The sequence below is a fragment of the Hemibagrus wyckioides genome, linkage group LG11 (assembly GCF_019097595.1).
Source record: "Hemibagrus wyckioides isolate EC202008001 linkage group LG11, SWU_Hwy_1.0, whole genome shotgun sequence".
Taxonomy (NCBI): Eukaryota; Metazoa; Chordata; class Actinopteri; order Siluriformes; family Bagridae; genus Hemibagrus; species Hemibagrus wyckioides.
In genome coordinates, this window is record NC_080720.1 from 27,369,371 (window position 1) to 27,394,553 (window position 25,183).

The window sequence follows — 25,183 nt, forward strand, 5'->3', positions numbered from 1 at the left end:
ATGCTGTACTGTACTGTATATTTCTAATAATGGCTTTGTTACCAAACAAACATGGTCCCCATTAGCCAATCAGATTTCAAAAGAGCATTTCACAGAGACAGTACTGATCCATCATCACAAAACCTAGTGTATATTTGTCTATGATGTCTTTCTTGTTGATAAGAACTGGGAAATGAGGGTACCATTAAGAAAAGGTGCTTGGACCCCACAGATCACCATTTATGGTTATAACTATATAGTTATTTCTGTGGAGATTTAACTAGTCACTTGAATTCATTTGGTTTAACCCAAACCTTAGTACTCAAGAACAAACTGCCCTCTAAATACAGTAATATCAAAGCAAACTTAATGTTGTCAGTGGAAAGGTCAGGAATAAAAGAAGCTCTATTGCTCTGATAAACAGCCCAAAGATAGTACAGTAAATCTATACTAAAGGGGTCTGCAGAATTTATTTTAATCTTTGGGTGCAAATATTTTCATGTTAAAGACAGACAAACTAAATGACAAGATGGGGAAAAAAAGATGCAATTGTACTCATCTGTTTCCACTGAATTTTATTGGCTCTTTCACCAAATGCAGACGGCTGTATGTGTTTTTTTTTGTTTAATGACAGCAGAATCTGTAGGAGTCTACTGGAGCACTTTCGGGCCAACGAGCCCAGAGCTTTTCAACTGAGCAACATCAAAATATTAAAATAGATATGTAGAAAGGCACATGTTTTTTTTTTCTTTCTTCGAAATACAATCTTGGCATGCATTGGCATAAAATTAATATTAATAAAACAAGAGCAATTAATAAAAAAAAAAAAAAAAAAAAAAACAACAACGTGATGGTAAACTGTCAAAAAAAGCTTTGACCTTATAAAGCGCCTGTTCCTCTGAGAGCAGGACTCACAGTATAATCATTCCTCCTCTTCCTCCTTCTTCTCTAGGAAAAATTAATGACAAAAAAAAAAAAATCCCTACACCACCATTGGCACAGGACACAAAGTTCTGTAATACATCACTTACACTCATAAATACTCGCTCGCTCGCTGAGAAACAGCAACAATGTCAATGACTGTTTGGTCCGACATACAGTAGCAGTGTGCTTGAGTACAGTGTTGATCTAAGCTTGTCCTGAGAGAAAGAGAAAGACACAAAGAGAGATAGAGCGAGGGAGAGAGAGACAGCGAGAGAGAGAGAGAGAGAGAGAAAGCCCCAGTCCTCATTAGCGTAGCACCTGTAGCCATGCAGGAGAGGAGCTTCAGGTTTTGGCACGATTGCATCTCTGTTGTGTCTAACAATGCAAGCGCTGTCCTGATTCTGCAGAGGGTCAGGTGTCACTGATCAAAAGAGGGTGGAGTGTACGTTAGAAATGATTAGCATACTTGATCATGTGACATCACTACTTCTTTTCTTCAGCTTGACATAACCTAGCATACCTAGTCTTATTTACACAAAATGTACAACACAACTTCCGCTAATGTCTCCGCCCCTTCTAGAACTTACAGAAGTACTTCTGCTCCACATTTTAGCACATTTAGCACAAGGTCCGGTTACATTAGATTCCTTTTCACAAAGCACTAACACGAATCGTTAGCATTAATCTTAACCATTAGCGTTGAGTGTATTAGCTATTTATTTGAAGATCATCTGAAGTGGTTATGTTAAAAAATAGTGCCACAGTCTATGAACAGATTATGAACAGGGGAGAATAAACTGCTCTGTTCAATCATCTTTAAAAACGTTTGGTTTCATAAACAATGTCGTCACTAATCAGTCAGAGAGGGTAAACAAAACTCTCTGAAAATCAGTGAACTCTCTCCTGTTTTTGAGCTAATGTTTGTGGTTTGATGAGCTGCCTTCAGCTAAATGATTTACATGAATGCTTTTGATAAACCACGACAGATACAGAAGCCGCTTAGAAAACTAGGATCGCTGAGAACTATTTTTTGTTTCCCATATGCTCTGCAGAAATACTTGCTGATGATTTAGCACATCCTCCAACATTTTGCTGCATTTTCGATGCTTTCAAGTATGACTAACCTGACTACTGGCTTTAGTTTTTCCCAACAGCTACAACAAGAGAAATAAATAGATTTTACAGTCCTATGCTAGCAAAGTGAAATTCGTAAAAGGGGCAGTTGGTCATTTTTAGAGCCCTTTGATAGAGATGGTATTAAAGGAGCAGTTTGTAATTTTTTGTGCCCTCTTGCTCTGCTAAGAAGATCTATTCCTGCAGTCTAAAGCTAAAACCTCTCTGCTTTTCTTTTTTTTTTTTGAAAACATTTGAGCAGTGGTGTATAAGCGGGGGGTTAAGCAGATTTTTGGACCCAAAAATGTAAACAGAAGTTTAAAAGAAAGAAAGTAGCCACTGCAACAGTTTTCCTAAAACAATACTATTACGCATCACTTTTAAATATTACAAACTGCACCTTTAATATGAAGTAGACAGGCAAAATGAGTAGAGAAACCATTAAATGACTAATGCTATGGGGTCAAGATGAAAACGTGAAAAGAAATTCTGTCATATGATCAAGTTAGCCACTAGGTGAGGAAAAACTGCGAATGCTGACCCGTCACTTGGCAAAATCCGGATGTGCCTCTTTTTTTTTTTTTTTTTTTTTGGTTGTGTCCTAAAAGCTGATGATTGGCCGTGCCCTCTGGTGTCCAACACTGTCAGAATACTAACTACAAGCTACGGTGGATACGCATGACTAAAGCGAAGGATAATATAAACTGGCAACCTTGAATTGGCTTATTTTGCGTTAAGCTACAAGGTAAAAAATATATAGAATAATAACGAGAACAGTGCACAAGGAGGAAAAAAAAAGAGATCTAATTAAATATATGGAACAAAAAGCACCCTGCATTTCCTCTCCATCCTGCTGTACTTCAAGTATGGACTTCAGGTAACACGTTACTTGAACTCGGCGTCATGACACTGACACGAACAGGTCAGAAACACATCGGCACATATGCTGGAATAAACCAGTGTTACAGTGATGTAATAGTGCCATGTACGATAAAACATGCGTAAAGGTGTTTAACAAATATTACATCATATTCTTGTGCTATTATAGGGAAAAAATGATTATTTTCCAATAAAAGCACATCCTGAACTGAGTTTTCCTCCACTTATCCCAGATTAATTTACTTTTTATGTATTTATAATTATATATATACTGTTGGGGATGGTCCATGAAAGACAAGCTACTTCCTGTTATCACTCAGCAGCTATAAACCTTCGTTTCCTCACCAGCCTCTATTTTTTCTTTTGAAATTAATACAATGGAAAAACTGCAGCTTGTCCAAACCCCAAATCATCTACCCTGAGCGCTCTCCCGTGATTCATGCATTGACACCAAAAATGTTAAATAAATATACGTCTCCTTGTGAATGGGTTTATTACTACAGGAATCAAAAGGTATTAGAGCGGGCACATCAATATAAACTTCTGGCTTGCAAACAAACTGCTAAAAAATGACTACTGATAGCTGTAACATGACACTGTTATATCTTTAGATATACGGTATAATTGTGCCTGTGTTTATGATCAGTCTTGAGTTCAAGGAATGCGTTACCGTTCTTGAGACCTGGAACGAGCAAAAATCAGACCCGGTGTAATCGGAGGTCTACAATTTCCTGATGTTCATGTGCTGTTTAACTGAGGGGTTGTGCCGCGGCTCGGTCTGTTCACCTCTGTGCGCAGGCTAATTTGGAGAACAGTAGTTTAGCCACCCGAGGGGCGAGAAAGACCACACACACACACACACACACACACACACACACACAGTTGCAGTGCGTTATGACCACGCAGAAGGAGAAGAGCGTTCTTCCAGTTTATTCTGGGGACAGAGATGGGCAGTGCTGCCACCTTGTGGTTTCAGTGAATAGTAGCAGGAGTGGCAGGCTCATCTGGAGAGCTTGCTGATGACACGAATGAGAGCAGCGTTCTCGTCTTTCAGCCTCTGGTTATCGGCACGCAGATCGACAAGGACCTGTGGAGAGGAGGCGATGGGAATAGGAGTTGGTGTGGGGGTTATTTCATTCATTATAATGAAAAGACTTTTGGATAAGAGCAGAAATCAAATTAATGTGTATTATCACCTTGAGTTCATCTTCAAGCTCTGCTGCTTTCCTTTCAAGAGCCTTCTTCTCCTGTGACACAAAAAAAAAACCCCACCACTGTTTTAATGTATTTGGTCTAGAGTTTTCCTTATGGTCACATAATCAGCATTCCACCACAGTATTGTTGAGTGTTTAATTCTGATTGGTCAGAAAGTGCTTCAGTCTTTACAAAAATTCAAGCTGCAAGGCAAATTACAGGTTTATATTCATTCTAATATGCTAGCATTTCTATAGTAACTACTTAAGCAGAAGAATGCAGAAGAAAAAAATATCTAAAGGCTGAAATGATGAAGCTTAACAAAGATAAAGCTGTTCCTAGTTTTCTGACACTAGAATTAGCCTTAGGAATTCAGTAAACAAAACAACATAATATCAGTTCTGGGGTGGTGGCAGGGAAGGGTGCCAGCATGTCATTAAATATTTTCCTAAATCATTACATTCAAACGTTTTATTTTTTATGTTTTACTAAGCCTCTACCACTTGTATGCCTTCACCACTAGGTGGTGGTTATCCTTTTGTATGTCTGTCTGAGAGTCTAATAGCGTGGTATTTCAAAAATGCATGGCTAGGATTATCACTGGAACCAGGAGATGAATTGAAATTTTACAACTGACCCAAACTGGGCCAAGGACACAGCAAGGTCAAATGTCTGAAATAGTTTTCTTCAATAGATTCCTTCCTGTTTAAAGGATGTGAGGCATATAATTTAGGACTAGACATCAAGTTGCTCCTCATCTACTTCTTCCTCAAGGTTCACATCTACAGTATTTTCTGGATTCTGAGTGGAACCCTGTGTTCACACAGACAGTGATATTTTCCTATATTTCCTTACATGGCAGTTTTTGGCACTAAAGATCTGAGTACAAATTAAGGACTGCTGTATCAAGTCACACTCTGAAGTGTTAGATATACTCCTGCACCGCTTTGTCATACACATTACTAACATTATCTTTTAGAATATTTTTAGAACACTAAAATGACTACACCTCTACACCGCTTTATATTTCCTGTGCCGAACCCTTTGAGAGGTCCTGCTATTATTTCCTTTAAAAAGCCTGGAAAATATCTGCCATCTCCTCTAGGAAGTCCCTATGTGTTCATGGTTTTTGTGTGTCAGTGTTCTGCCACTACAATGATGATAAATTCACACTCTTGACATCTCTGGGCTTTATCTTTACAGAGGGGCAAAGTTGAGAGGCAAACAAATGTGAATGTTACCATCTTAACTAGTATCTTAACTACTACTGCAAGTGTGCTAACAATAATGAACACACACTGCTTTACTCGACACATCACAATAAACAGTGCATAACTTACAGGAACTTTTATCAGAGAAAAAAAAGGAAGTAAGTGAGAGAGTGTGATAAAAGGGGGGGGCAACAAAAGAACTATATTACTACTATGGCAGTGTAGTCAAAAACAGACTTACAAATCTTTCTAGTTCCAGTAGAGCAGGGCGGTCACAACCATTTTCCTGGCTCTGCGTACAGAAGCACACACAAACCCACACAGATGTTATCATGATGGTAAAAGAGGAATATATTGTTGCAGGTTTAGCTGAACATGCTTATTTATGCAAGTGGGTCTGTTAAATATATAACTGGTTGATTAAAATGGTTCTATAATGTATTCTATAGGAAACCAGTAAATACACTAGAGAAAGTAAATACACTAGAGCAGACCTGGGCATTTTATCTGACTACCCTTGACCGGCGTATAGCTCTGGGGGAAAAGAAAAAGAAAAAGAAAAAAAAAAAAAAAAAGAGACCACTGCCCAATCTCCAGATTTGAACCCTATTGAAAACCTCTGGAATGTCATCAAGAGAAAGATGGATGGTCACAAACCATCAAGCAAAGCTGAGCTGTTTGCTTTTTTGCAAAAAGAATGGTATAAAGTTCCCCAACAGCAATGTGAGAAACTGGTGGAGAGCATGGAGCCAAAACGCATGCAAATCAGGGTTATTCCACCAAATACTGATTTCTTAATGTTATTTAGCCCAAAGCATTAACACAATTTGTTTACAAATGATTTGCATTTTGTTTTATTTGAGTTATTAAAGCTCTGCAGATACTGCATGATCTTGGGTTATTTTGATGTGTTGTCATTTCCTTTAAATATACACTCTAAATAACAATAGTTATATTTTCAATTTAGGAGAAATATTGTCAGCAGTTCACAAAAAATGAAAGAAAACTGTTCATCTCACCAATACATGAACCTGGAAGAAAAAAAACACAAGAAACTGATTATTTTGCAGTGGTCTCTTTTTTTTTCAGAGCTCTCTCTCTCTCTCTCTCTCTATTTATATTATATATATATATATATATATATATATATATATATATATATATATATATATATATATATATATATATAAGCAATCAGTATATATTAAATATATTCATTCCCTCTAAAACCATTCCAATTTCTCATGTGGCCCTTTTGGAAAAATAATTGCCCACCCATGCACTAGAGGGTAGTAATCACTCTCAAACACGTGCTATGTGAAATGCTTCGTGGGAGCTTATTAATAGGATTCACCCCTGAATGACTGAAACATTATTGTGATACAACATTTTAGGGCCTAAAGGTGGACTGAAAGTGCTTCTGCTTGTTTATATATGGAAAGGGAAAAATGAGATGCCCTAATGTAATTAAAACTATTGGTCTGCTTCACTGTTGACCGTACCACAGTAAAATCTAAGAAATAAAATCTGTTGGTTTTTTTTTTATAATTGTAAAATGGTGGAAAACAAATAAACAATAATGCTACTGATGTGAACAACCTTTGATGGAATGCTTTATTTGCTTGCATGGCTGCACACAGACCTGTCTGAGTCGCTCGAGCTCTACTTTGCACTCGCTGAGCTGCAGCTGTGTCTCCTGAAGCTTCTCTCTCAGAGCGCTGTTCTCCTTCAACACCTCCACATACAGCTGCACAGATAGAGATGGAAAAACGCAAGGCATTTATTTCAACATCCAGGAAAACATTATAAAATGGTTTATAAAATCCATGAAAACAGATTTTTTTTATGGCAAATTGTACCTTTCTGAAATCCAGTGATACTGACGATTTTCTATCTCCTAGCTGGGTGTCACTACGGCAAAGTAACACAACAGTCAGTAAAAAGCGCTTTAAAAACTCTAACACATCTATGAGACTGTGGAATAGGCAGGGACAGAAACCTTGAGGTGCCATCTGCACGTGTAGGCTCGTTTACATCCGTGTCCTCTGTCTGAAAATAAAAACCAATCAGCAGTCATTAACACAGCAGCGTTTATTAGAAGTCTCGTGATTACACGTGAGTCAGAGTCAGGCTACAATTATAAGCCTTTTGTTTCATTGGCTTTCATCCAGAGTAACTTCTAAACATGAATCTATTTCAAGCATAGAGATAAGCAGGTGAAGATTAGAAGCTCAATAGTGGGTGCATACAGTATAACTGGTTAACTGTTAAAACAGATTAATGTAATCATCAGGTTAACTGACAAAGGGAAAAACTTGTATTCATAGCTTGTATGTACTACTACAGATTTCAGTTATATAAATGATGCAGTTGACTGAAACAATAAAGGGAGTATAGAAATAATAATAAGAGAGATAGTAACTGAAGTTGATCATATCACCTACAGTAAGCAGTGCTGATAAAAGCTAAAGCTGTTCCTTTAAGCTTTCTGACACCAGACATTCAAGAGAGAGAGAGAGGATGCTGTGCTACATATAATGTAGAAATAAATGGGTTACATTTTAATAAATGAAACCTGCTGTGGCTGCTATGGGAAAACAATCAACACTGCAGTAGTAACAGTAACACCATTGAGCATCAAGCCCAACACATATTTTCTACCTTACTAAATTCCCCAAATACATGCACTGAATAACCTAAACCCCTGATCTGAATCCAGATGTCTTTATTGCTTTTATATATATGATCTAAAATATCATATTAAGCCATTCCTTTAAGTTTCCTGAAGATTTTTAAAATCTGGTACAAATGCATGAAAAGACTTCAGTGGCTCTTTGGATTTTAACTCTCAAGAACAAAAATGCAACAGATAATCTCTACCCAAGACAATATTCTAGACATGCTGACCACTGACAAATCCACAACAAGTACTATAGGAGGAAAACCTATTATATATTTGAGCACCTTCTTTTAACACGAGCTGTTAGAGGTGTAGAGAAGATAACTAGCAATGTAGGTCAATCAGTGTCAAAGGGGTCACACGAGTCTGATCCTGACCACAAACCTCATTTCCATTAAAGCATGTGCTGTCAAATCTCTGCAGAGTGCAGAGCACATCAGTTGTGTGTGTGTGGTTTTTTTTTTTTTACACACCTCTCCCATAAGAGCGGCGATGCCAGTCGATCGCCTTTCTCTTCTTATTCTACGCCGATCTTTCACAGCCAGTTTGGAGTCTCCCTCTGGGCTGCCGGCCTTCCCAGGTTCTGTGTCTGCAGATCAGGATTTACTAATTAAAGGTATGCTTAGCAATTAGCACTGCATTTCATTTAATATAGTAAGCTTAAGTCCAAAGTTTGCTGCTTTAGCTTGTAGTGGAATCACGTTCTTTCTGTGTCTGAAACTATGCCCTAGTTACTACATAGTGCCCCATTTTTCAGAGTCTGCCACTTTGTACCAATCTCTAAAAACAACACGGGGAATATTTAGTGCACTCATTCAATCCCACAATAAACAGAAATAAGTGTTAACAGCTACAAAATAACCATAATCCTGAACCCTAAAGTCAGGCTCAAAAGTTGAAGCAGAATTCAGAAAGCAAGTGCACAGGAATTTATAGGGCACTCATGACTTAAGAGAAAGTAAATGAGGACACAAGACCACAGGCTAATTTCTTTAAGAGATTGCTAAATCGATGCCAGGTTTGTTTGACTAGTGGGGCTGAGATAATATTAGCTGAAGATTAGCATTGCCTGAAGATAAGAAAAAAAAAACCCTCTAGCAAGCTGCCAGTTTCTTATTGCAGGGCCGAGCACCAAAGAGCAGCTGTTCAACTGAAATGTGAAGCCACAGCATGCAGGGCTGTAGGTGTCTGCACAGGCGTGAGAACGTACAGCTGGAGCTGAATGACTTCTGCTTCTGTGCTATGCAAAACAGCTCAAGTGTCCTGACACATTCTGTTGCAGCGCCATTATTATTCATGTGATTGCAGGAGAACATCCAAACTTTGGCAAACGCATGCAACGTCGCTATGCAAGGTACATTCCCCTGGATGAACAACCTTTTTTTGTTGCTGCGAGTGGATGTGATTATTATTTTGTCTGAGGAGCTATTAAGTCAGAATGAGCCAAGCCAGAGGCAGTTTAAAAAGTGCAGATAATTGTGCTGTGCTGCGAGTCTCCAGGACTTTAGTGCTTGTTAATAGAGTCGCTTACCTCTCTCTGCTGGCGTTACCGTGACAACAGGACTGACGGTCTGAAGACTGGGCTGAGGTTCAGACGTCCTATTAACGATTCTCTCCGCCTCTTTAAGGTCAGTCAGGGTCACTCCCTGCAAAGAAATACACCAAAAGAACGCAGTATTAACACACATGACAATATATGCTGTAAAATAATTATTTAAAAAAATGGAAAAGAATTTAACATTGCAGAAAAAATTAATGATTTGTGGAAAAAGTTTGAATAGAAAAGCAAATAAATTTAATGAGAAAATTCTGAACACACCAGAGGATCAGTAGTTCATTTTCATATATATATATATATTTTATTTTATTTTATATTACTTTTGTTTAGCTGCTTTAAACTATTTTTCGAGAATATTTTGAAATATCTATAGTGGTAATGAATGAAGAAACTTGTTGAACCAAGGCCATTAAAAAAACTGTAATTGTTAGATTTTATTAATTAATACAGGGGTCTAAATGTTGTGCTCTTATAACAAGACACTGAGGTTTTCTTTCAAAATATTCAAATTTGATGCTTCATCCCTTACAGGCCTAATAATTTTAGTAAAGTTGAAGTGATTAATGACATGGAGAATATACATATAAAGTAAGGTAATACACACCATGTATACATTACAAATGTCATGGCTATTAAATGTCATGGTTACACACTTGTGAGCTAAAGAAAGGAAAAACTGCAGCACTTTGTTGCAAATGGAAGACTCTGATAATAAGTGTCCTTTACCTACTTTACTAGAATAATACCTGAGTAGAGCGTCGTGACTGGCGCATGAGTCGAGAACGAGCTCTTCTCTGAGATTCTGACTCCTCATCTCGAACTGGAGCCTGGTATCTGGTGGTGGTGGTGGATGAGGGTCGACAGACATAGATGCATCAATATTTATACTGGGTATCAGGTATATTATGGCTATACCTCAGGTGTTTCATGCTAATACAATAAAATCAAGTGTAAATGATGATAAAGAGGTCTTGATGTGATTAGTTCAAAGCCTGGTCAATGTGCATAAAAGCCCATGACTGCCAAGCAGCTGGTGTGTGGGTGGTGCTCTTACTTTTTGCCGTCAGTAGAGGGACCGCTAGGACTCTCTGGGGCCGAGTCGCCTCTTTGCAGTGTGGGAGGAACACGAGCAGTACGGCTCTCTCGCTCCTGCTCTCTCTCCTCCGCTTCCTTCTCTTCAGGGGTCTGGGGACATTTCAGTCAACACACATATCAGACGCCGGTGCTGTCAGTAATTGCATATATACTATAAATATCCAGGAAATGTACTTCTGTATGCACATAACATAGAGCATGTAGTGTTGTGAATTTAACACCTGACCTTGTCAGCAGGGCTGACTGTGGAGGTAGTGATGCTTTCTGTATCTGGACTTGACACTGTGGAAGTCTCTATACATGAGAAAAAAAAAATAAAAAATGGCTCTACTTCAGAAAAATTTACTTTTTCAAAACAATAAATGCAGCAGTACATTTTATGTCCATGACACAATTTAATTTAAGGCTCATGCTTGTAACAATCGTGTTGGGAGCTGTACCGGGACTGCTCTCTTTGTCCTCATTTAGCTCCAGGCCGCCAGAGACTCCTCGCTCCTTTGACTGATCCTGTACGCTCATCTTTTCTCGGCTGCTCATCCTACACACCGAGCTTCTGACAGAGACAGCGACAAATGGAGAGAAAGAGCCATGAATAACAAGAATATACTGCTAAGTAAACAGCTAATACGGAGTGAGGCTGCTCTCCTACCTGCGTTTTTTGGCAGTGTTGCCGTTTGCGGATGCTTGTGCATTCTGTTTATCCTTAATTGCCTGTTCGGTTCGCCACTGCAAAGTGTACACAAACATTTTGTAAGTAAAATACTGCTAAGCAGCCAACAGGGACCACTTCCAACACAGATTTATTTGCAAGTGAATATATGAATATAATCCTACACTTTCAACAATAATGACATAAATTTATTCACATCTGTATTCACAAATTTATTCATATCTGTGTTTTTTTGCCTCTTACATGCCACAGCCCTTTGTGTACAACTGGAGCAAAAGTTAGCGAGACACCCTGTTATTAAATCCATGTATGGTTCCTCCCTGAATTTTAGTCATAATGCTGGAAACTGCAGAGTTTCCTGACCTCACCTAATAATCTCGTAGCTAAATGTTCAATGTTCCTACATCCTTTTTCCAAAATCTAGAGGAAAACCTTCCCAGAAGAGTGGAAGTTATTCTAACAGAGTGGGATGTTCAACAACACATACCCACAAACATTCAGGCATATATTATAGTTCTGTTTATTCTTGTGAAACATTGGTGAAACAAGTTCCTGTTAGGACTAACAACTAAACAATAGTTCCCTCATCCATCTTCCTTTCTCTATCTAGAAGCTAACCCTCAGACACAAATATCTCTGTCCTGATGACCTTCTCAAATCTAAAAAAAAGGTATAGTTGCAGCTTTTCTCTGTTAAAGTGTCTGTTGAGTGCTGACTGAATGATCTCCTCACACCTCACTCCTCTCCTTTACACAGGTATTCAGTTTTTAAACATATTGATGTGGAGAGTACATCAGACAAGTCCAGTGTACGCTGCTACTGGAGAAATAAACATATTACATAATAGTTTTATAGTTTAAAGTGAGTTCAATGCAGATTTGAAACTGTCTCTATCTTCTCAGCTGAATGCAAGCTGATGCCAAGAAGCAAGGTGAGACTGGAATACAATCATTTATTTATCAAAATAATAACTATAATATGTCATGAAATGTAATACTAGATTCCTGATAACAGCTGGAATAAACTGATTCATTGTAAAGCATGTTATTTTTTCTGTTTAGTGTATTAAAACATTTGTGTGTGTGTGTGTGTGTGGGTTGCCTTACGCTAGCTTGTCTCTGCAACAATTCCTCCAGCAAGGCCTCCACACTTTCATCAGCCACATCAAATGGAGTTTGACCCTAAAATGCATATTTCCAGTCAGTGTCACACTCTGAACAACAAGACATGTACATATAGTCATTGTCTCATATATTAATACTTGTACATGTACTAAACAGAATTATACAAGTGATCCAGAACAAGTCTATTAACATCAACGTGTTTTGTTTAAGAGGATGTGTGGTTCAAGAGAGAAATCATATATATATATATAAAAAGTCTATACACTCCAGTAAAAATTGCTTTACATGATTCCCTCTAACTTGACTAGCTAGTCCTTGGCTCAGCTAAAAAGAAGCAGCACCAACAATACAATGCCTCACTGGTGTTCTTTGTGGGATATGCTGCTTTAGTTTTGCGCCTAAATATATGTTTTAAAATTGTGCCCAAAGTTCTACCTTGGTCTCATCAGACCATACCAAATGTTGCTGCATGGTTTGGGGCTTGTCTGTTTTTTAGTGTGTGAGAAAGCGCTTCCATGCAGTCATCCTACATCACAACCCAAATGTTTTCATATGCATGTCGTGACCAGTACCTAGCAGACACTTCTGCAGCGATGGTCTAAGTCAGCATATTTGATACGAAACTGATATCTGAGCAAGGGTCCAAATATCAGATATAATCCGACATCAGCTTCTCTTTACTGCAAAAAGATGTTAGAAGTGTCTTGGCTGTTAATTTTTATTCCATTTATGAATAGCTCCCCTATCTGATTATGGAACAGTTTGGCTCTCAAATCAGCAAAACCAGGGCACCAAGAAAGGCGCTTTTTTCTAGTCGGAGAAATGCGATTCTGTTATTACCAAATATTAAGATCTGTTCTCAACTTAGACTCTAAATACTAGAAACAGTATTTTTGTGATTTAATCCTTCATTACTCTAGTCCTGAGTTACGCCTGAAATGTAACACATAAGTGTTATTGCATCATAAAATAAAAATGAAAGACTATGCTACAGCAGCCTACTAATAACACAGGGTATTGGTTTGGGACGTTACCAATTTCTGTAGTTTTAATACACACAGTCTACTACACAGTAACCGAAACACACACACAAACACACAAAGCCTCTCTTCCAGTTCCCACTCATGTGGGTGCAGAGCATACAAAGTTTTGTGTGTGTGTGTGTGTGTGGGTGCAGCCTGCATTAGCATTAGTGTGGTGAGCTCTTTGGCACAGAAGGGCACCGACACACATCCTACACACATCCTTTCTGCTGCACACTTGCACAAGCTACAGTGTGTTAAAGTGCTCACTTTAGCAGAACTGACTAATATCGGCGTTGCTCCGAGGTGGAACTGCATGTTATTGCATGTTTTTTACTGGCTTAGGGAAACATTTTAGTCTCCTTTTTGTCTGCTTGCCTCTCTCTCGCCTTCCCTCCATTCTCACTCTAGCTTCTTATCTATCTTCTGCTTGGATGCCTAATTCCCTTTTCTTACCTATGTATTTAACCATGTCCTCCTTTTACTGCTGGTCTAAACTTTTCCCTGTTTCTTTATACAGCTAGTGAGTTAGCAGGCTTTCTCTCCTTCTCTCTCTCTCTATTAAGCTAACTCTCTGCATAGCTGTCATTCTCTTGTTTAGTGTATAGCTCAATCGCAGCTTTTCTAACCCTTATTCTACTACTGTATAACTGTTCTGTTTAGCTGTCCATCTCTTTCGACCCTTTTTATTTTTCTGTCCTACAGTTGTGTCAGTCTCATTTTGTCTATACAAAGCGTTCTGAATGCTTCATTCTTTTTCGCTCTCTGTTTAGCTGTCAGTGTCTCTCGCTCTTTTCCGTCAGCTGTTATGTTGTTCTCTCTGTATAGTTTTTAAACCACCCTTCATTCCTTTAGCTTGTATATCTGTCAGTCTGTCTATCTGTGTCTCTTATTCTCACACTCTGTCTATAGCACTCTACCCGCCTCTCACCCTCTCTGCCATTTACAGTGAGTTTCTCAATCATAGTTTAACTTTTGTCCTTCAACAATCCCAGTTCAGACTTTTAACGTTACAGTATGTAGGATTCTATTATTACAAATAACATAACTGACAAATCCTGACAAGCCTGAAGCTGTGGTCACACTGTACATGATTACAAATTGCTTGGCCACCCACTTGAAAGGAAGAGGACACAGTATGACTAAACCCAAAATTTTATCATTAATTTTCATGATAATTAAAGGGATTAGTAATTAAAGGGAGTAAATTTACATCCGCATCCTCCCTGTCATTTTAATGTCAGGTCAACAGAATTCTATCCCGATTGCCCTCCCACACACCCAGAGCCAAACTGGTTACCTGCCATGGATGGCTGGAAGGGTCGGGATTGACCCGATGATAGGGTGAAGGTCCAGTCCCAGTCTTAAGAATTCTGAGCCTTTAGATTGGATTTACTAACTAAAAAAATTGAGAGCCCCTGCTACACTGTCTGGGTCTAGTTTATGCCTCTCACTCTCACTCAATCTCTGATCTGTCTCTGTCACTCTCTTTTTCATTCTCGCTCGCTTATTCTCTCTCACACGCTTTCTCTCTTCTTCTTCGTTTAGCTCTCTCTCTGTCCCAATCCTCTTCAATCTTCGGTTCATATTTGTGTTAGTCTCTCACTCTGTCAAGCACACCCGGTCACTTTCTGTCTAGTGTCTGAATACCGCATTCTTTCTCTTATGAGTTCCTTTCTCTATCTAGCACAATCACGCTCTCTGTCTGTCCAGCTATTCTTCTCTCTCTCTCTCTCTCTCTCTCCATTTAAGCCATTTCTCTTTCTGTTTTCTGTTCATTGTGATCCCGTGTCTCAACAGCGACAGAGTGTCTCTCATCCTTCTTCCTTCTATTGGTCTTTATTTAACTGTCTGTTATTTTATCGAGCTCGCTCGCTCACTCTCTCTCTCTCTCTCTCTCTTTCTCTCTCTCTCATTTCTCACCCCATTGCTGCAGGCTTCCATGTCACAAAGTTGCTCTGCAAGGAGACAACAGGCCTCACTCTGACCCCAGTGGGCTGCAGCGTGGAGCGGAGTCCAGCCATCCCTATCTTTAGCAGACACATCCAGGCCACACTGACACAGCAACCTGAGAGAGACAAAATTAAAATGCACTTACACATTTTCAGACAATTTGCATTTTAGAAAGTTTAAGCATTTGAAACATGAGTCTGTGCTGTACACACACACACACACACACACCCTCCAAAGACCTGAGCTTGCAATAAATATAATAACCAGATATTATCTTTGAACATGAAGCCACTTCTTTTGTGTACAACAGGTTCCAGTTACAAAGAATTAAGTATTATGGTGCATACAACCAAAAATGTGATGTCCACGTATATGGACGCCAGGTTGTAGGAGGATATATATAAATAAATAAAATTCAACACAAGTGTTTATTATACTCAAGGGTAGTGCAGGGCAGGGAGCAACTGAACCTGGCCTTAGCAAGAGCAGCAGGACGAATGTAGCCTGTTCCACAGGAAGTCTCTTGCATGAGACAGGAAATAAACATCAGCTATTCTTAGAGAGATCAGAGAGCTGTCCGATCACGTGCCCACCACATCATTTCAGAGACACCCCACCCAAGCAGCTGAATAAGCCACACAGTATTAACACATGCTACGTTGGGAAAAAAAAGACTGTTCTTAGTGTTTAGTCACACATTAGCATCGCTTACTTGATGGCCTCTAGGTAGCCCTTTGCAGCCGCAACATGAAGGGGTGTAGCTCCGGTTCTGGGGTGGTGCAGCTCAGCTGGCACGCCGTCTGTAAGCCAACCACGGGCATCACGCATGATCAACTCCTCCTCCAAACGCTTAGCTGCCTCCACATCCACACCTGGATATTTTACACAGAGAATTACATGATCCAGCTGACTGTGAGACAACATGAGCAGATAAAAATAAAATGGTCTTTGCTAAATAAAAAGTGATCACTGGCGATTTGCTGCAGTCAAAAAGAAATAATACACTTCAGGGTGTGCTGTTACTCAAAAATCCATCTTTTCATCATATGGCAGAATAACACATAGGAAGAAAAAGTGCTATCTACCCCCTTTTATAATACTAGAGCTCAGATAACAAATGAAGGAAGCTTATCATTATATTGTCATCAAAAACCTGCCTGAGAAGCAATGGTAACATCATGTATACATGCAAAAGCAAAATAAATATTGTAAAAAGAAACAGATATGTAAAATATGCAAATTAAATATCATCCACTCCTACTCAAGTATGAAGACTGACTGCTGAGCAGGAAAGCGTGGCGCTAAGAATGCCTTTACTTCTGTTTATAGTTTGTCCGTTGTCTATTTTTATAGGTAACAAAGTGTAACAGAGCCAGAAACCACATAAGGTGTGATTATTTAGTCAAGCAGTTCGCATGAAACTAACCCCTTAGCCATAAGCTTGCCTTCAAGTGCAAATGTACCAAACATGTCTGTGCAAATTGGCATAAGGGAAAATTTGTGGAAATGTTATTTTTGGCTACGTGACTTTTTAAAATGTGACCTTTTTTTGGATTGAGGATTGAAAGCAAAGTTGCAAACAGGTTCTATAAAATGCCGGTCACAAGCCTGCAATCACAGTGACTAACAAACACATTTTTGACAGCTGGACTTTGACGTCAGCATCACATCACCCCCTTATTCATGACTGGATGACTGGATGAGTGGGAGATAAGCTATTCATGGGCTAATAATAAGAGCTTTCTGTCTTTCTCTTGTCCAGTCTGTCTGCCTCTTGGACTCACCCTGTTTCAGAGTGTGCTTATGCAGTAGTGCCTCCATGGATTCGTCTTTGGCGATATCTAATGGTACATCGCCGTCACAGTTCACAGAGTTCACAAATGCTCCCTTCTGCAGCAAGTATCTAACACACACACAGACACACACACACACACACACACACACACACACAGAAGTACAAGTCAATAAAATTATATTCTTCTATTCCAGCACCACATCTATGTTATTCAATATAATTCTTGCCTCATGTGAACAATAAAAGCGGCTTAGATGCTAGTTTTTATTATCTCCTTTCCTTCCTACATATTTATCACAATTATTCATTTGATTTACTTTCATTGCATCATATCTTTCTATTATTTTCAACCAAAAGTATAAAGACTTCCTCATGCAGCGACACGGGGCGGTTTGGCACATTTGAAGGGAAGTGTTATCCACCCTCTTACACATACATGAGCTCACAGATGCCTGTGATTGGCTAGTGTCGCTGTGACTGACAGAGCGCCAGCCAGACAGCATGACCAGCTTTTCTCAAAGCCACCTCTGATGACACAAAGTCCTTACTGACTATAAGTCTTCTCACAGGAAAGCTCACCGAATTGATTATATGTTTCCTTAGCTGTTAATATATATAAATGATTCTGCTTAAATTACAGCTGGAACTACTGTCATAGCTGTGCTGTGGAAACATCAATTCTCAGAATTGAGAAATCTCAATGCTGTAGTATAAACACAGTACTACTGACATGTAGACTATACAAACAGAGGAGCTTATGATTGAAGAGAAACTGACTTCTAACATTAGCCAAAACACTCTGCAATTTTACGGAGGTTTACTGAAGGAGCTAAAAAAATAATCGTCATCGTCATCGACACTCACTGCTGGGCCACACTAAAGAAAATACATACTCAGCAATTTCCATGTTCCCACAGGAAGCTGCTACGTGAAGCGGGGTCCAGCCCTCGTTGTCCACCTGGTTTACGTTGGCACCTTGAGACAAGAGGAAGACCACCACCTCGATACTACCATCGATGCAGGCCTGAGAGACATCACACAAACACTATATGAGTAGCTGCATTAAAGTGAACACATCTCACTAAAGAAACAGACAATCAAATTTCTCATACCTCTAATATAGTCAATCAACCAACTCACATTTGTAGCTTAGCTAGCACACACTGTAAGGCTGTCATTATCTTTGATAATGGAAATAATTTGGAGGGTTTACAGAGGCGAATCATAGCTAGCAAATGTTACCACAGAGTTCATCGCTGACACAAATGCAAAAAAAAACAAAAGCAAAATTAATTTCTACAGTTTATCTGTTTCTGTGAACAAAACACTGGCACAGAGTTTATTAGCTGGCTTTGTAGCTACGTATTTCTCTCCTCAGACACAATGCTTAGTGGGCTGCTTATTTGAGTTAGCTAGCATGAAAAAAATGTATGTAGGTAAACTTAACTTAATAAAGTAAAAAAAACAACTAATCATTAAGATAATGTACTGATTTAGGTTCAGAATAAAAAATAAGATTTGAGGGTAAAAAATAATGCTTTCACTCACTCTCAGTGGAGTTTGAACTAATCTTTGCTAGCATTAGCAGTTATAGCTAGGTTCATTCTAAACAGTGGCACATCTCTTAATCGTCTATTCCCTGTCAGAAATGTGGTACAAAATATGACTTTACAAAATTCTAACTGAACGCTTTTCAGGTTGGAATTATGTTTGTCCTTATATGATGTGAACACAGCATTAGTGTTCATGTACGTTGCCACATACAAACAATCACAATCTTTTCTGCCCTGAGAAGGTCTGATAAAAATGATCATGAAATCAGAAACAGAAACAGAGGTAAAGCCTCTTCATTGCAGATAGGTAGTGGGAAACCCAAAGAAACATAAAGCTGTCACACTGATGGTTCTTGTACCTGGTGCAGTGCTGAGATTCCGTCGGCGTTGGAACAGTTGACCATGTCCTGTCCTGACATTTTGTCCCCATTGCTTATAACTTGCACCTCCTTCAGCATCTCTTTCGCCTCCTCTGTATCACCGCTGGCACAGACGGCCAGGAACTCTGCCGTCCTTTCGAATCGAACACGCTTTCTGACACACACACACACACACACAATGAAAGCTCTATTAATATCTCAAGATTCTCATTAGGAGTTAGTGATATAACACCACAAGCTTAAAGGACATTTCTGACACACAAGATATTTATCTCAGGAGTTTTGGTTGCTAACAAACTGAAGAAAACTCTTGGACATATTCTATGATTATTTTCTAATGTTTTACAAATGTTAAAGGTAAAATTTCATAACTGCTGCAAATCTGATTTCAAGTTATCAATATACGAAAAATAAAAGTATATGAAAAACAAAGAGGTTCGATTATACCTTTTGTTAAAATGTACAAAAAATTGAATGTACAAAAAGGCAGAAAAAAAATGATTCAGTAGTGTTAAATTTCAATTTTACCATTAATTTGAATAAAAAAAATACTAGTAATTCTGAATGGTCATGGGTATTGCCATTATTTATTATATATCGATTTTATATCATCATATTGCCCGTGCCCAATATTAACAATGACACTACATTAGGCTTGTATAAATGAATACATTTTGGAAGCCCCACCCACTACCCCTCATCTCCTGTACTTCCTGTACCACTCCCTCGTTTCTGTATAAGAGCTGTATGAACCAAACCAGCATGTTGTGTGGACAGAGAAGACCTGGTTCATTTTAATGATTTAATTTATTTGGGTCTAATGGGAAGCATTATGTTCGGCGTCAAACTGGGGAAAGACTGAACCCAGAGTGTGTAAAGAGGTTAGTGAAAGGTGGAGGAGGAATTGTCATGGTTTGGGGGATGTTTTCAGTAGCAAGAGTTGGGCCTCTTATACAGCGACATGGCAGGGTGAATGCAAATGTTTATCAGAACGGTTTGTTCCCTGTGAGCATCTCCCAATCTGTCTGCAATTTTCATGCAAAACGATGCCTCCTGTCACACAGATACAGCGGTTCCTCGAAGCGAAGAACATTGAAATAATGAAATGGCCAGCCCAAAGATCTAAACCTGATCTAAACCTGATCAAAAATCTCTGGAAAATCCTTGGCTACAAAGTAAGAAACCCAGCAGAGTTACCAAACTGTGGAAGAGACAGAAAGAAGAGTGAACAGAGATCACACCAGAGAACAGTGTGGATCTAGTGATGTCCTGCAGCCGGCAGACATGCTGAAGTTATTCAAAGCAAGGGCCTCTTCAATTTTTTTTCAATTCAATTTATTTGTATAGCTCCTTTTACAATGGACACTGTCTCAAAGCAGCTTAACAAAAGAAGATAAACAGAGAAAGGAGAGGAGGGGAAAAATAAATAAATAAATAACTAGAAATAAAAATAAATTAAATTATTAAACTATTTTATCCTTATTTTATTTTATCCCTAATGAGCAAGGCTGTGGCGACGGTGGCAAGGAAAATCTCCCTGAGATGATATGAGGAAGAAACCCTGAGAGGAACCAGGCTCAGAAGGGAACCCATCCTCATTTGGGTGACAGTAAATAATGTAACCTCTTAACTTGGTTATTTTTTAAAAACATGCTACTGCAACAGTGATAGGAGCACGGCTAAAGTAACCATGAAGTGCAATGAAGATTATTTTGATCTTGATCTCTTGTTTTGATCTCCATTATATACTGTATACTAAAAACCACCCCATTCTTGCACGTAATATATTTTCAATGGGGACTGAACTGCAGAATCATTCTTCATGATGACTCAGAAAAAGACTGCTTATTTATTCTCTCTCTGTTATTTTTTAATAAAAGGATTATTGAAAATTATTACATTTGGCATGTCTAATATTTGGTATGAGCTACACTTCCATTACAATTATACGCCTTTTAGCTCCAGTGTAAAATTTAAGAAGCAAATGTCACTCACTGAACATGGCATGGTTGATTCACTCACATTTCATGTATGTGGTAGCTTTTAACTGAAACCGAGTGACAGAGAGGTATGGAGGTGAAAAGGGAGAGAGAGAGAGAGAGAGAGAGAGAGAGAGAGAGAGAGAGAAAAACACACACAATGCCAAAGGAATGTCTATTTGATAACGTGTAAAAGAAAAGGCCTGTGCGACAGGAATCAGACTTTATCAAGACGGCGAGACGGCTCAATCGATTAAATTGTTGCGCGTTCAGTTTTGAATCAGGGAGACCGGATCGCAAATATTTAGTCTACTTTAAAACTGGGAATCTGACATTAACTGACAGTTTGGTGTGAAAACATAGCCTTGTCTGATACTAATTTCCTGAACCAAATGTCCTTTTAAAACCATGATCATGACCTGTAAAGCATTATATAACATGCCCTATAACGTTCCATATACAGTCACAACTCATGCTTGCTTTTGCATTTTACTACCCCTGAATCACTGAAACCTTGTCTGTTTTTTTTTTCTTTATCTTTTCCACTGCCAAATCTTGCATTAAGAGCTTGTTAAGGCTTGCTCTGTACATTTCTGAGTAGTTGACAGCCCCTAGCCCCTTCCTTTAGCATTTCGATTTGCCATGGTAGTTGCAAGGGGAAAAAAGCAGATTGGTTGTCATAGTAACAATGCCAATCCAATCGAATTTACACCAAACTTACACCAAAACTTGGTCAAAGTTTCTTAAACACTATATGGCAATAAGGTTTGTGGACACCTGATCATCACATATGTGGTTCTTCCTCAAACTGCTGCCAAAAAGCTGGAAGCTCACAATTGCACAGGATGTTTTTGTATGCTATAGCGTTACAATTTCCCTTCACTGGAACTCAAACCTGTTCCAGCATGACAATGACCCTGTAAACAAACTGTGGTCTATAAAGACGTGGTTTGCCAAGGTCAGAGTGGAAGAACTCGAGTGTCCTGCACAGAGTCCTGACCTCAACCCAACTGAACACTTCTGGAATTAACTGGACGGTCTGACCACCCCAGACCTTCTCGTCCAACATCAGTGCCTGACCTCACTAACATTCTTGTGGCTGAATGGGCAGAAATCCCTGTAGCCACGCTCCAAAATCCAAAAGCTTTCCCAGAAGAGTGAAGCTTATTATAACAGCAGGGGCTAAATCTGGAATGAGATGTTTAACAAGCACAAATGGGTATGAGGGTCACAAACCTTTGCTGATATAGTGGACTTCCTAGACACACAGCCCAAATTCCCTTTTGTCATTCACCAGTTAGTTGACATTCAGAAATCAGGGACTGGCCATAAAAATAGCTACATGCTTGAAAGTCCCCATAAACATTTCTGAGCTAATAATTATGACGCATGAACCAACTACAGCTGTAAAAAAAAAAAAAAAAAAAAAACCTGCCTGGATGATTACACAAGTGTATTCTACCCTCACGCACACTGAGGTGAATAGTTAGAGAAGGTAAAATGTCTCAAGGATGACAGTTGGTCAGAGACTTCAGAGGCGTCACAGAATCTCCAAATGCACAATCAGTCACCAGCAAACTATTTGGAGGGTGTTCCAGCAGAAAAGCTTTGCTTTCATCTAACCGCAAAAGTAAGTGCATGGAGTATGACTGGAAGCAGGGTCTATGGTCAACTGAAACAAGCATGGTGAAGCGTCTTCGACATTGTGGGGGTGTTTCCTCCCACCTCGAAAGGCATGACATCACAGGCTCCATAAAATACAAAGAGATGTTCAAATAAAAATCTGACTCCTTACAAAAAGTCATCACTGACTCATGGTTGGATTTTCCAGAATATAAAATGGTTCATAGGCCACAGAATCGAGATTTTGACATAGTCCCCTGATCTAAACTCCATTTGAGTGTGCTGAAGAGGAGAGATCACAAAAGAAAACCTGGGGAGAACTCTGGAGAGATTGTCTGATTGTTAAAGATTCCTGGCTCGGTATCTGAAGATTAATAATATTCTTATTTAATATCTTCATATGACAAACACCTTAAAACACTAAAAATACAGGAAAATAAAAAATGTTCACTTTACCGAGTTTAATATCATTTAGCTTGACCCTCGATTGGAGCCGAGATGTCATTAGCTCGACCACCAATTTGTAATAGAATTTTATTATATCATTTTCATACCGCAATGTTGCTGACCTCTCGATTCTGATTGGCTAGAAGCAGTTGCTTGATTTTCCATTACAGCAGCTCTGACAATAGTGCCAGCAGCACATCAAAGGTTTATATCACTGCGCTTTGCATATTAATGTTGTTATTTGTATAGTAACATACTCCTCATACACATCACATAACTTGTGTAAAAGTGTTTCCTTTAAATATAACACAGTATTGTGCTATTTGAATAATGTTTGCTACAGCTCTTCACATCATGCCAAAGTCGGGTTCTAAAATCTTTATCAATGTGCCTGTTGTTAATGCTCTTTGATTCCAGGTGATGCGTTTCCTTTTGAAACAGGAAGTGAGGACGCGTGGAAGTGCTTGACAGTTTTACAGAACAGCCCCTAACTGTCGGGATATGCGAAAGTTTAGCGAGAGTGTTTTGACACCTGGCTGCGTTAACCAGGACAATATGTTAGATGAGGAGTTGCGTGTTTTCGGAGTTTTGCTGTACGTGTCTTTATCCGAGATCAACCGTCGATGGCGACAAAGAGCTTCAGGGTCATCACCGAGTGACATCTGTCTCTGAGTGATAGGCTTATAGCTAAAGAGTTAGGGTTAATTAAGCGTTACACAACTTTACAAAGATCTTACTTATTGTGTAAAGTTTGTAAAAAATCATGATCTGAGGAATCGATTCTCTGGCACTGAACACCCTCAAGCTGGTAAAACACTCCACTGGAACATGTCTGTTACATAACCACCATCTTGCACAAATTCCTCCCTCTTCAAAATAAATAAAATCGTTTTTTTCCTCAACCAAAGGAGCGTTCTGTAAAAATGAATAGTTACAAATCACATTTGTTGATAATGAGGTGCTACTGCAGAGCAAGACTCACACCCCAGGAAGAGACATAAACGTTGTAGTGAGCATTTAATTAGACTAAAACAGGACAAGTGATGAAATGAAATGATCCAGGAAGTGCAAGAAGAAGAATATATACAAAACTAATTTGTGAATGGAGTAAAGACAGGTACAAAAGTGGTTTGCGGTTTCAGGATCACTGCAACAGATCTTCAGCAGACCAAACACCTGATCACCTTCTTTGGTGGACATGATTGATTGACAGCTGTCCATCTCTGTCCTAATGGTGAATTGGGTAAATCTGGAGTTTATGAGACGTCAGACTGAGTATTACAGACGACAAAGTTATAAGCAAAAGAAACCTGTTCCTGATCTACCTGCTGCATTGCACTGCAACCGCTTTATGACTTCCGATTGTGATGAGTAAGAAAGGCAGCTATTGAGCAACAACAAAAAAAGGCGTGGTTGGTTTAAATAAAAGTGAAGAAAACCTTCTTAATAATTTTTTTTTAATTAATTAAGTCACCTTCTGACGTATTGCCGGCCAGATCGTTGGCCGTCTGCGTCCTGTGCTTTCTCTCCATCTTCCCGGCCATCCTCCTCTTCATCCCGCCAGCGTCTCCGCGGCGCGGCCGGCTCTCTGTCCGTTGTGGAGCCGTTCCAGCGCTTTAACTGCTCCCGACGCTGAACTTTCGCCGCGTCGCCCATTCTCCCAAACGGAATATATATATATATATTACTTTAAAAGATCAGGAAAAAGAAATATTCACTCGGACACACCCTCCATTTGAGATGTTTACATGGTCTCGAGCTAGCTAGCTAGCTAGCTAACTGAGCTACTTCCTTATTCAAAATCGCTCGGAGGAAGTTCACGGCTAGCGCGCGAGCTCTTTTTACCAACAAAAAAGCGTTTCACCCGAATCAGCCTAAAACTTCTTACGTTTTAATTAGCACTGTATGTAGTCCCTGACTAAATTAGAAGTCGACTGGAAATAGGTTTTAGGGACAACGACTTGACATCGCGCCTGTCAAACAGTGTCAAAAAAAAAAAAAATC

At 39.1% G+C, this 25,183-nt stretch overlaps 1 protein-coding gene across 2 annotated transcripts; it reads right to left on the reverse strand.

The window, feature by feature from the left end:
- Positions 1 to 539: 539 nt before the first annotated feature.
- On the reverse strand, positions 540 to 25,160 carry ppp1r12c (protein phosphatase 1, regulatory subunit 12C). Of its 2 annotated transcripts, none has more exons than XM_058402694.1 (20): positions 24,654 to 25,160; positions 19,110 to 19,284; positions 18,091 to 18,221; positions 17,187 to 17,305; positions 16,115 to 16,274; positions 15,373 to 15,517; positions 12,410 to 12,484; positions 11,283 to 11,359; positions 11,074 to 11,183; positions 10,860 to 10,927; positions 10,593 to 10,723; positions 10,285 to 10,372; positions 9,512 to 9,626; positions 8,454 to 8,569; positions 7,300 to 7,349; positions 7,160 to 7,211; positions 6,943 to 7,047; positions 5,542 to 5,592; positions 4,092 to 4,142; positions 540 to 3,982 (listed from the first exon to the last, which is right to left on the reverse strand). In XM_058402694.1, exons 1-20 carry the CDS (start codon positions 24,833 to 24,835, stop codon positions 3,896 to 3,898), a joined length of 2,088 nt encoding a protein of 695 aa, XP_058258677.1. In that variant the 5' UTR covers positions 24,836 to 25,160; the 3' UTR covers positions 540 to 3,895. The 2 variants fall into 2 exon arrangements, with proteins under 2 accessions (XP_058258677.1, XP_058258676.1); XM_058402693.1 differs by having other exon boundaries at positions 11,074 to 11,186; positions 24,654 to 25,159.
- Between the last annotated feature and the right edge of the window lie 23 nt (positions 25,161 to 25,183).

What these genes read in the sequence shown, in the direction of transcription:
- ppp1r12c (XM_058402693.1), bottom strand. Translation starts at nt 24,835, where the DNA reads ATGGGCGACGCGGCGAAAGTTCAGCGTCGGGAGCAGTTAAAGCGCTGG. An exon ending in GAATCTCAGCACTGCACCAG is followed by an intron (nt 18,222 to 19,109) that starts GTACAAGAACCA and finishes GATGTCTCTCAG; the next exon opens with GCCTGCATCGATGGTAGTAT. An exon ending in AGCTTGAAGATGAACTCAAG is followed by an intron (nt 3,983 to 4,091) that starts GTGATAATACAC and finishes TCCTCTCCACAG; the next exon opens with GTCCTTGTCGATCTGCGTGC.